This window comes from Hydra vulgaris, chromosome 01, assembly GCF_038396675.1.
Source record: "Hydra vulgaris chromosome 01, alternate assembly HydraT2T_AEP".
Classification (NCBI taxonomy): Eukaryota; Metazoa; Cnidaria; class Hydrozoa; order Anthoathecata; family Hydridae; genus Hydra; species Hydra vulgaris.
This window is the reverse complement of record NC_088920.1, coordinates 57171580-57183563: the sequence shown is the minus strand read 5'-3', so window position 1 is coordinate 57183563 and position 11984 is coordinate 57171580. Positions and strand designations below refer to the sequence as shown.

Genomic DNA, 11984 nt, shown 5'->3' with positions numbered 1-11984 from the left:
ATAAAATAAATTTAGTAACTAGTGCTTCAGAAAATAAAACAGATTTAAAAAAATAATATTAACACTTTGAAATTAGTAAATAAAGCTTCTAAATATATCTTTTTTTGTTTTAGAGACTTTTAAAAGGTTTCTGGTCAAAAAAAAAATTTTGGTCAAAAAAAAAATCTGGTCAAAATAAAAATCTGGTCCAAAAAAATATTTTTAAGAACATAAAAACTTATTGCTACACGGTACACGGGGAATCAAAAGACAAGCTTTAAACAGTAATAGAGATTGAATAAAAATCTGACACATACACCAACCATCGTGGTATGGCGGAAATAATTACCTTTTCTTGGTCATGATTTTTGTGCTGAATACTTTTTGATAATTTAAACAGTTGTTTAAAACTTAATCAATCAATTTTAAAGAAAATAATTTACTTTAATTACAGTTTTCAAAGCTTTTAATCGTTTTGCACAAAATTTTTACTTTTAAAACGCAAAGCCACCATTTTGAATAGAACTTTTCAAAAAACTAAACATTGGAAACAAAAGATATGACATGTTTGTTGTTATTCCATTGGAAAATTATATTATACTTTATTAATATACAATCTATATAATTTATAGTATAAGTTACACAAACTGACTTTAAAAAGATTAAGGTGCTTCAGTAAACAGCTTCGTTCAGTCTAAAATTACCCTTGTTGATTCATTTTTTTCTTAAAAATTAATGACTGTTTTTGTACACTTATATTTGTTGTTTAAACTAGTGACGTACTCATTCGGGAATGCAAACCTTGGTCCGAGTCACTTTGGGTTGACTAAAATAACTAAATGATATGTCAAAGTCTAATACCATGTTTTTAACCTAAAGTTACTCAGACACTGAACTAGTTATGTGTTCTATTTCCTTTTTATTTTAGCAGATTCTTTATTAACAAATACTTTATTAGAACTTTAAAAGTTTGTATAATTTATGCAAGTAAAATATTTAAAGTGTACTTGACTATATTTACTTTTATCAATAGTAAACTTTGATTAATTATGAATTTGACTTAATATATAATAATATATTTGACTAAATATAATAATATTTTTTCAAATATTTCCAAATAATATTTTAGTTTTTAAATGTATTTAGTCTGTCTTTTGAAATCATAATTTCTTTTTTTAGCCAGTTTTCTTTAAGCAAAAATGTATAATTTTCTACATTTTCAACTTTTTCACGTTTTCTTTTACATCCAATCGTATAATTTAGTTTATATCTTTTTTTAATATCGCAACTGGTTTGGGCAGTAAAGTTGGTTATAACTGCCTTTTTTTCCGCCTGTTAAGTAGGCTTAAAAAAACCGATGAGAAGTGGTAGGAACAAAGATTTTCCACGTGATTAAAATTTTTCTTGAAAATGCTTTAGTTTGGGAGAAGATAAAAATGATGAATTTTTTTTTTGATTGAATTATCGTAGCATAATGGAGCAAAACAAGATCATACTTTTTTGATATTGTTGGCTCTAAGTTATATTTTCTTGAACAAGCCCGTAGAAACCGGGGAGGGGAAGGGGCAGCAGGGACATTTGCCCTTCCCCCTCCCCCCAATAATTTTTCAAATAAATAATTTTGAAGAACTCGACTTAAAAAATTACTAAAAAAAATAAAAAGGGTCCTTAACTCTATTTTGGGGTAGTACTGCCCCCCCATTCTTCCTAAGACTCCTCACCCCCGCCTCTCTCCCCCCCCCCGCCCCTAATATAGTTTTTGTTCCTACGAGCCTGTTGAATAGAATGAGTCATCACAAGGTTTTTATATAAAAATACATAGATCTTAAAAAGTTATTTTATTATTTTTGTCAAAGTGAATACGGAAGTAAGTAAATAAAGTTTTCTTGTTCTTTTCTTTAGAGGAAATGGTCTATTAAAAATGAATTGAACTTAAAGTATAGTAATTGATGCTTGTTTTCTCAATATGTAAATGAAGCATCAATTTCAGAACAATTTTAAGTTGAAATATTTTAAATATCAAATTTTATTAACAGATTTCAAACTTTGCCAAAAAATCGTTTTCAATTTTTATTGCCTTCCAATTTTGTGTTTGCAAAAGTTGAGTCATTTGATTTTGCACCGACAAAATACTAAAAACTATTTTATATTTAATGCATATTAAATAAATTATACATAAAAATACAACGAATTTCATTCAATAGATTCTAGCTAAACATTTAAAAAACAAACTATAATACTATTTAGTTACTAATAGTTTCGGATAGTTCTGACAAAATTTAAACAAAGCAATATGCTTATTTGCTGGAGATTTCAGTGAACTTTTAAAGTGAACGTTTTATAATGATATTCGAAAAAATTGAAATTTTTTCATTCTTTATTGTGAAATTTACCGCTGATAATAATCAGAGATATCATCAATGTAGGAGAACTTTAAAAAAATGTTGAAAATCAAAATAAATTCAACAACAAACATTTCAATAATTTTAAAACTCAAATAAAAAGCATCAAGAACATACTTATCTTGTGGTTGTTTGGCTAAACAAAAAAAATGGAATGTAGAAAAATTCTTATTGCGATTGATGGGAGCTCGTACGCAGAAAAAGCCTTTGAATGTAAGTTGTTAACTGTTTTAATTACTTTAATAAAGTAATTATAATTACCACAATGTCTTTACTGTAATTGTGAGAATAAAATAAGACAAAATAGAAATTTCCACAGTGCCTTTATATCATTGGAATGACCTTGAAAACAACATTTTCAAGATGAAAAAATTATTAAAATCGAACAATTCTACAAAAAGTTATAGCGTTTTAAGTACCAAGTTTTTCTTAACTCAAAATATCATAACTTTGTCAATTCTCATCAAAATTCATACAACTTGGTATCAAAAGAAAGGTCTAAGTATGTATAAAAGGGTAAAAAAATAAGTGTATTTTAAAGCGCATTAAGCATTAGAGGGGCCTCTAAAGTAACATCTAATATGTTCAAAATCTAGATTTAAAAAATAAGTTTAATTTTTATTGAAACTTTGAACTTTTTCTTCGAATTTATAAAAAATAAATTCTACCAGATCATCATTAAATATGATAGAGATACGTTGGGTTAGGTGGACAGAAGTTTATTTGGCATCAGGTGGCAATAGTTGCTCCCTTCCACTCAGTATCATTGTCAAATCAATGTATTTTTATATCTAAATGTATACCATTTAGCATCAAAAAAAAGAAATTTTTAGGGATAACAAATGCTGTTTGAAAGCATGAAAAGGGCACAAGAGGAAAAACTCTCAAACCCACCTCACCTTGGATAGACAGGGGAGGGAGTGGTTCTAAAAACTCAAATACAACCTTACCATTAAAAAACAATATTTTTAATAAAACACAAACTTTATAAACAAAAAACAAACTATAAATATATAAAAAATCAATACACAAAAGCACTATATACAAATATAAACTTATAAAAAACACTATACATACATCTACCAATAGTTAGTAAGTGACTGGGGTCACAGTCCCTGCCCTGTCTTTGGCTAAATGAGACTTTAGGCAAATCTAGCCATTGGCCCTGTTTTTTTGATGTGCAAGGGAAAAAAACTGGATTAATAAAAGTTTTTACAGCATGAAAGGACAGATACTGTAAAAGGATGCAACTTGTTGAATAAGAAGCCAATCAAGAATGAGTTTTGGTTTATCGTAATACATATGATAGCTTGTTTGAGCATTAACCATGGTAGCATTTGTAGAAAAAATAAAGAAATGCAACCTCACAACAATGAGTGGCTCAAGCTTGGCAGATAAAGCAGGTCTATTTACATGTACAATGTGCTTTTAGACTTTGTCTGAGAGTAAAAGGGTTGTTATTCATCAATATAGGAGTGCCAATATTATTGCAATTTTTTTTAGTAAATAAATGAGTTTTGCTGTCTAACAAAAATTGTAGATTTTAAATCCATAAGCCTTTGCAAGCCTTAGGCTGTTACTGAAGAGAGATCAGGTTAAAAATTAGCTGCTTGTTCTAAGCAATCAAAAAGTAAAAAATTTTTCAAGATCTTGTCAAAACAAGAGTGTTAAGTTAAGTTGTCTGCAAATAGAGTTACTTTAGGTGTAAAATTTTCATGAAGATCAATATTGTAGGAAAGAAACAATACAGGAGCAAAGATAGAACCTTGTGGTACCTTTAAAGTTACTTGAAATAAAGAAGAATGTAGGCCTTCAAGAATAACTTTTATACTGCAGTTAGAAAGAAATAATTTAATAATCTCAAAATCTTTATATAAACAAAATAATAACAGAGTGAAGACTAATCATAGTATAGTTAGAGAGTTCAAAGTTTTTTCTAGAGTTTTGAAAAATTGAAACCACTTATTTAGCACTTTTTAATAGCTTAGCAAAAATTAAAGAGAACTGGAGAACACTTTGTTAAAACTATAATGGAAATCTTTTGTGAAGCACAAACTGTAGAAGTGTTTAATTGAGAATTAACTTTAGCATTGGAAGCCAGAGTGATTTGGATGTTAAAAATGCAGGGGCTATTCTATAAAAATAATTTGGGCAGCAGTACTAACCCCCACCCCCTCATCTCAGAAGTTTAGGAAATTTTGCCAAAATTCGACGTTTTTTGTGAAAATAACAATATATGCCATAAAAAACATATAAAGAACATTAAAAAAAAAAAAAGTCCTCAATTTTTAATTTTTAAATTTTATTTTTCATATTAATTAATAAGGTCTTGTCATTAATTGCATTCAACAATTTCTGCAGAGAGAACCAAGATGGAGCTATAAGTACTATGTCATCAGCATTTGCAAGAATGTTTAGAAAAATCCCTCTTATATTGCACCCAATACACATATTTTCAATTTTAAATATTAAATTACTTATGTAAAACCTAAATAGTAATGGTGATAAAATACCACTTTTTGGTACACTATTTCCTATATTAAAAGCAAGAGATTTAGCTTTCTGCTAACTAATACACATTTCCTGGTTACTGTACATAATGTAAGCAGACTCTCAATATTTTTTGATAATCCTTGATCTAATAGGTTACAGAACTGATACAAAATAAATTGTCTGATATATTTATTTTTGTAATGTATTATTTTCAAATATTTTTGATATAGCTGGGGGTAGTGCAACCGCCCTGTAATTATTCACATCAGTTAGGATGGCCACTTTGCACTTCACAAAAGAAATAATTGAGGATTCACAAAACTTAGATGGTAAATACCCACACCTTAAACAGAGGTTGAAAACATACTAATTAGAAGATGTAACCTTTTTCCATCATATATCAAAGCTTCCATACATAAACCATCAAAACCAGCTGATTTTCCTAATTTTTTATTGCTGCATAAACCTCATTGACACTTAGAGCCCTCAACGGGAAGCGAGAGCTTTAAATGATTTGCTAAAATGATTTGCTGGAGCAATTTTTGGCTCTTGTATATTTTTTTCACAAAAGTATAATTATGATTGTAACTAAAATAAAAAACACGTCATCTAAAAGAAAAACAATTGTTTGCATAATAAACTGCAATGCTTAAATTATATTGATAAAATATAAACATTTTTTTATAAGCATTAAAAACTTTTACAGCTCTTTGTTAAAATTTTTTATCCAATAATTTTGTTTATAAATAAATGGATAGCTAGTGTGAAAACAAAAAGATAATGCTTGTTTAAAGAATTTTTTCAAGGCACAATAAATGGCGTTTGTTATGTTTATATTCATGTAACATTACAAACATATGCTTGTAACAAGTATAAAGCCAAATTTTGTATTTAGTAAGCAATTTTTTTAATGAATAAACAGATAGCTCATGCAAAAACAAAATGCTCTCATTTTGAGGAGCAGCTTGCGTGTTTTGCCATGTTTGATTTAGGAGAGCTTTTCTCTGCTCTCGCCCTCATTTACTCCTGCCGAGGCCTGCTTAATTGGTAGCATTTGATGATAAAAATAAAATTTCATCAGTAAAATTTTAATTTGTATCTATCCAACAGTGAAAGAACTAAAATTATTACAGCTGCAGCTAAAGCAATTGTTCACAATTCAGGTAAAATATCTTAAATAGCACAGCAAGCATAATAAAATTTGACATGTTGTAAATAACGTTAGTAAAGTTTATCAACATATACTAATATTTAAAACACGTATTTAAGTATTGTGGGAAAATAGAATGCTGGGCTATTTTATTAACAGAAATTCAAGTGCATCTTAAAAAAAATTCTTTCCTCAAAAACATTACCCATGTTTGTTATTAGCAAATCTAAAACCCTACAATTTTTTAAGTATATGAAACAATTCCTTTGCATATATTGGAATCAGCTAAAACGTTGACCAGAGACATATTTTTGGAATGGGTAAAGAAGTTTGACTCTTCTTTTTGTGCATAGGACAGGAATGTAGCTCTTCTGGTGGATAATTTCCTTCCTATCCACACATTGAAGAACTAAGCAGCGTGATATTCTTCCTATGAACACCACACCTGTCCTTTAGCCCAAGGATCATAGCGTTGATAAGCTTTAAAAAAGATTATTGTGCAAAAATGTGAGTGTGTCAAAGCTGTCATTAAAATGAACACCTGCCAATAACTAATGATGGTCCGAGGATGACGAAAAGTTGAAGACAGTGTTGACAAAGATATAGAGGTTAAAGCTATTTTACACCGATTTGATGTTTAATTAAATAATGCTTTTGAAATGCATTAAAATCTTTTGCTATACAGCCCAAAATATGAAAATGAAGTATGATTCTTTGCATTGAAACTTGAGGATCTAATGAAGATAGAAGAGATAGATAGAATTTTTAATGCAAGGTTATAGATTTTTTCCAAAAATTATGGCTTTTGTTATTAGTAATTTTTGTAAGATAGAAAATAAAGTGTTTAGTTAAAGTTGGGCAATTTTATATATCAAGAATAATTAAGAAGGGTTTGAAATTTTGCTACAACATAAGAATGCAGTGGAAAGCGTGTTTTATGCATCATATGGACCCATTTGTTATAATTATATTTTGATAATATTTAAACAGTATCTACTTAACACCAAAGAAACATGTTTGCTACTGGGCTAATACAAATTTAAAGTGTAAGGTAGTTTGATGCCTATGGTAGATGGATGAGTACAACTTGGCACATATAAAAATTATTTGGTATTTTATGTAAGATTTTGGCTTAGATATCCAAACACAATTGATGCACAATTTAACCGCTTCAATTATAAAAAATTGTTTGTAAAAAAAAATGATGTTGCTCTTATTGCATTTAAAACATTTAATAGGTGTCCTTTGTATTTAACAGAAGAAAAGTCATTCCAACTCTCACCATTTTTGATAGATTATCAGATTGTGATAAAGCAAAATTTGATAAAATAGTGCATAAAAATATGGAACACAATATTTGCTTGTCAAATTTTTTTGTATAATTTATTTAGACCAAAAGCAACATTTTATATTTCTTTAGATATTTAAGCAAAGTTGCTGGCTGCTTGGCAAAACTTTTAAAGTTTTATCAAGCATATTTTTGTCAATATTCAGGTCACTAAACGAAATTGAAAAAAAAAATTTGTATTAAATTTTAAAGTATATTTGTTAGGTGTTTAAAACATTCCACATTTTTGGTTCTAAATAGGGCTAGTAGGAACATTCAAAATTATTAAAAAGAAATATTTTTAGGCTCAAAATTAATTTTACACAATTTGTTAATATTTTAATGAAATTAGTTTACATAGATTAGGTGTGTGTGTAAATATGTTAATATGTTCATGTCTATTTATGTGTGTATTTATAAAAAGATTTAGGAAAAGTTTTAAAAATAGTAAAACTATAAAAAAAGTTTTAAAGGGAGAAAAGTTTCTAACTTTTTTATTTTTAATTATTTCTTTGTTATAATACCAAGACATATAAAATATTTATATATATATAAAATAATTTGCATTAAGTTTACATTGAGAACATACACAAAAAAGGAGATTTTCTTCTTTTGGTTCACTGTGCTACACCACCAAAGCTTCCACTCTTCAGTTTTTCAGGTATGTTTGACGTTTCTATATTAATTTGTAATATCGAGTTTGGGGTCTTCCAAACAGTACTTATGCAGATATGGGGAAGGGGGTAACCTATTAACGCATGAATACGTACAAAACCCCTTTCTTGAAAAGACAGCAACTATGTACACATTTTAATTTTTTCTTGTTTTTTATCTCTTCTAACTTGTTTTTTTTTTTTAAAAAAAAAAAGCATTGAATTTTATGAGTTTAATAAATCAATATAATGTAATGTAACATAGATATGTAATATAGACATCTATGTAACAGATATGTTGATTTAAAAAAAAAAGAATTTCTTCAGAGGGGGAAGGTTGATTTTTTGATAAATAATGTGTACGTACGTAGAGGAGGAGAGAGGTTGTTGAAAGCATACTGTTGTGTACACGAGGGAGAGTCACAAGTCAGTTTAACTGCGTACGTACTTTATGGGCATGTCCACTTTTAAGTTTTAGTTTCTGTAGCACTAAAGCCTAGTATGTTTTTAATACAATTTGTATTCAATTTTTTGATATCTGGTATGTTTTTCAATCTTGAATGTTTTAAGTACGTTTTATGTACATTTTGTCAATAGAGCCCTGTGTGTTGCCATCAGACGAATGGTTAAATTCGATTGTTAATGAAAACAAAAAAAGTTCACAAATTATGGAAAAGTTTGAAGTATTATGTGAATCTGCAAAAGTATTTTAAAATTTTTATTTAAATAAACGATCGTTTAGTCTATTAGACTTATAGAAAGTATTTATGTTGGTTTTTTTTGTTGTTGTTGCTTTTGTTTTTTTTGTTTTTTTTATGTGTAGATTCCAAAAAAAACTGTTGTCGCAACCGGTAAACCTGGTGAAGCTATCATAGAAGCTGCAAATTTAGAAGGAATAAACCTCATAGTTATGGGGGCGCGAGGTTTAAACGCTTTAAGACGTACGTTTATTGGTAGTGTAAGTGATTATGTTCTCCATCATTCTAATGTTCCTGTTACAATAGTTCCTCCAATGGTCTGAAACATACGTTATTCAATTTTTCTTTTAATTCTTATATAATTTATTTCTTTGTAATTATTATATAGTCTATACTGTATATATTACAGGTCTATATTTTTTAATATCACTTATAATATTTAAAATAAGTTTTTCTACATTTTTTTCTGGAATTCATTGGAATTTCTTTATCTTAACATTTATTATTATATCAAATATTTATCTTTCTTTTTTGTTTTTTTTTTCTTTTTTTCTTTTTTGCATTTTATTGATTTTAGCAAATTTTTATTTGTAGTTTATTTGTACAAAGAACTTAGCAAAATTTCTTAATAAATAGCAGATTCTAATAATTTTATAGTTTAAAGAAATAATCAGTGTAGATTAATAAGTATTTCTTGCATAAAATTGCGCTTTGGAGTTAACGACATATATAGAGATTTTTGATAGTTTTTCTAATTTTCAAAATTTTTGAACGTAAGAATTTACTTAGGAACTTCTTTCTCCCAGAAATTTATTTTTTACATTTTTAATGAAAGGGATATGTTCTACAATATAAATAAAAAGTTCAATTACAAGACATAAAATTTTCTTTAACATTTTGTGGAATATATATTATGAAATCAGGGTTGAGGAAAGTTGGACAATTTTCATGGGGCGCATTTGGGGCTGTTAAAATAATACATGACAGTCTTAGGGGAGGGAGAGGATATTGGAAAGTGTCACCAAATATTACATGGGGAAGGGGATTGGTTTGCTACAGTGTAATGTAACAAAAACATATCAAAATAAATTTGTTACCGCTGCGTAATTGGTTTAAATTGCTAACTCGGAGGTATTTATATATAATACTGAAAAATTTAAAAGTATGATATGCAACGACTTCACAACTAGCGAGCGTTTTTTATTAAACTGTCATTTAAAAAAAAACATGTTAAATGATTGGAAGAGATTTATCTAAATTCACCATAAGAATTAATTTCTTTAATTACAACAAAAAAAACTATTCATTGTGCCAAGACTTATATTAAAGAGCATGACCTTGATGGCATGTTTGTGGCCAATGATGCTCCTTGCAGAAATGCATTTTGTAGGGTAGAGAGAATAGCTTCGTTTAGCCATGATCTCGCAGGAAGTGTACTTCTGCTTGGTCATGTATATTTAATCATTCTAGAAGCCATTTTAATTCAAAAGGAAGAAACAAGCGACAAAGTTATTGAGTAAGCAAATTTTGTCCCGTAAAGTTATTGATGGATTTGAAATTAGTACAAGGTAACGAATACATAGAACCAAACTGTGAAAAATATATACAGTTAAAACAGTTTAGAGCAGAGTGTTGTGTAAGTAAAAGAGAAAGTCAAAACTGACTTTCTCTGACAAATTGTAAAATGTAGCGATCAAAACTGCTGTGGTCGTCGTCGCAACCCACTGTTTCATCTTATTCCAACTGATTTTTTTCCTCCATCAATTTCTTTGTTCCAAGGAGAAAAAGGTTTGAGTGTAATAACACAAAGAATAACTTTGCAAGACTCTTTTTAAACTTGTCTTTTAGCAAAACAATTTTTCCCAAGATAGTACGAAAAAGTTTCCCAAAGGATTGTCGTACGAACACTCATGGCAAAGCATTCAAAGTTCTTCATTTTTTACCTATCAAATCAATGCAAAAATATAAAACAGTTAGCTCAAATATTGGATTATCGAGTGATATTCAAAAGTTTAAACCTCACCGTTTAGTTGTTCAATATTTATATGAACTCATGAGTATCTTTTTAAATTCAGACAAAAAAAACTTGATTATTATTGTGTAGTATTATCGGGACAATGTTGATAACTCTGACATCAACTGGCCTTTAATATTAATTGAAGAACATTAAACCCCAATACTTGTTGGTCAAAGTCCGATTTGGGAACAAATTTAGGTTTAAGCAGAAATTTATCACTTTTTTAAACTTTTTTGTTGTATTATTTTTTTAAATGAATTGTAACAATGAAGATACACACTTATGAAAGTTCTGAGTTTTAGTCTTTGTCACGTCACAAAGGGGTTGGGGGTGTTCTTAAGATGTCACATACGGGAGGGGGTCTCTAAAAATGCCAAATAAAGTGTCACGTATTGTTTTAACAGCCCTCTTGGACGTACTACGTGTCTTTTGAAAATCTAATCGGCAAAATAAATTAATGAAAATCATAAATTAAGCAAAGTTTAAAAATGATGCGTAACTATAAAAAGAAATATGAAAGATAATAAAGAAAAATTAAAAATTGTGGTAATTAATGTTTTTAGTAAAACAATGACACAATGAAAAGCTGCAGGTGTATTTGGGTTCTCTAAAAGTACATTGTCTTACAAAATAAAAATACTAAAATGAATTAAAATTAAAAAGTGATAGCTTTTCCACCAAAATTTTAAGTATTTATCATTATTATTATTATTATTATTGTATGTATGTATTATGATGTGATATTTTTTCTAATCTTTAATCATAAATTATAATTTCATCTTTTAGATAATTTTCTGATTGTTTTTAAAATTGCTCAAGGATGATGCATGTACAACGTCATCTGGAAGGGAGCTCAATTTGTTGACTACCCGTAAGGTGTAAAAGTTTTGACGAGAAGCCAAACTACAATAAGGTTTTTTTAGTTTAAATGAATGTCCTCTTGTAATAGAACTTATAACTGTTTTTTAGAAAAATCTTTTGACAATTATAGCAGTTGTTTGGCCATTTATAGTCGTTTATTAAATCTCCATGGATTAGAGTGTATCTTATGGTTGTCATATTAATTTTTAATAGTTTTTGGTAATATGCATAACTTTGTAATCCATGAACTAATTTAGATGCTCTTTAAAGTACATTTTCAACTTGTCGTTTGTCTTTAAGTAGAGGAGGTTAATATACAAATCCACAATATTCAATATGGTCAAACTAATGATGGAAATAGTCTTTTAAAACAAAATAAATTTAGTCCATAATAATTTATATAA

At 28.2% G+C, this 11984-nt stretch overlaps 1 protein-coding gene across 1 annotated transcript; it reads left to right on the top strand.

Annotated features, from left to right (window-relative positions):
• Positions 1-2197: 2197 nt before the first annotated feature.
• On the top strand, positions 2198-9432 carry LOC100215040 (universal stress protein in QAH/OAS sulfhydrylase 3'region). The gene is made up of 4 exons (XM_065788748.1): positions 2198-2594; positions 7923-8012; positions 8602-8708; positions 8828-9432. Exons 1-4 carry the CDS (start codon positions 2531-2533, stop codon positions 9023-9025), a joined length of 459 nt encoding a protein of 152 aa, XP_065644820.1. The 5' UTR covers positions 2198-2530; the 3' UTR covers positions 9026-9432.
• Positions 9433-11984: the final 2552 nt, after the last annotated feature.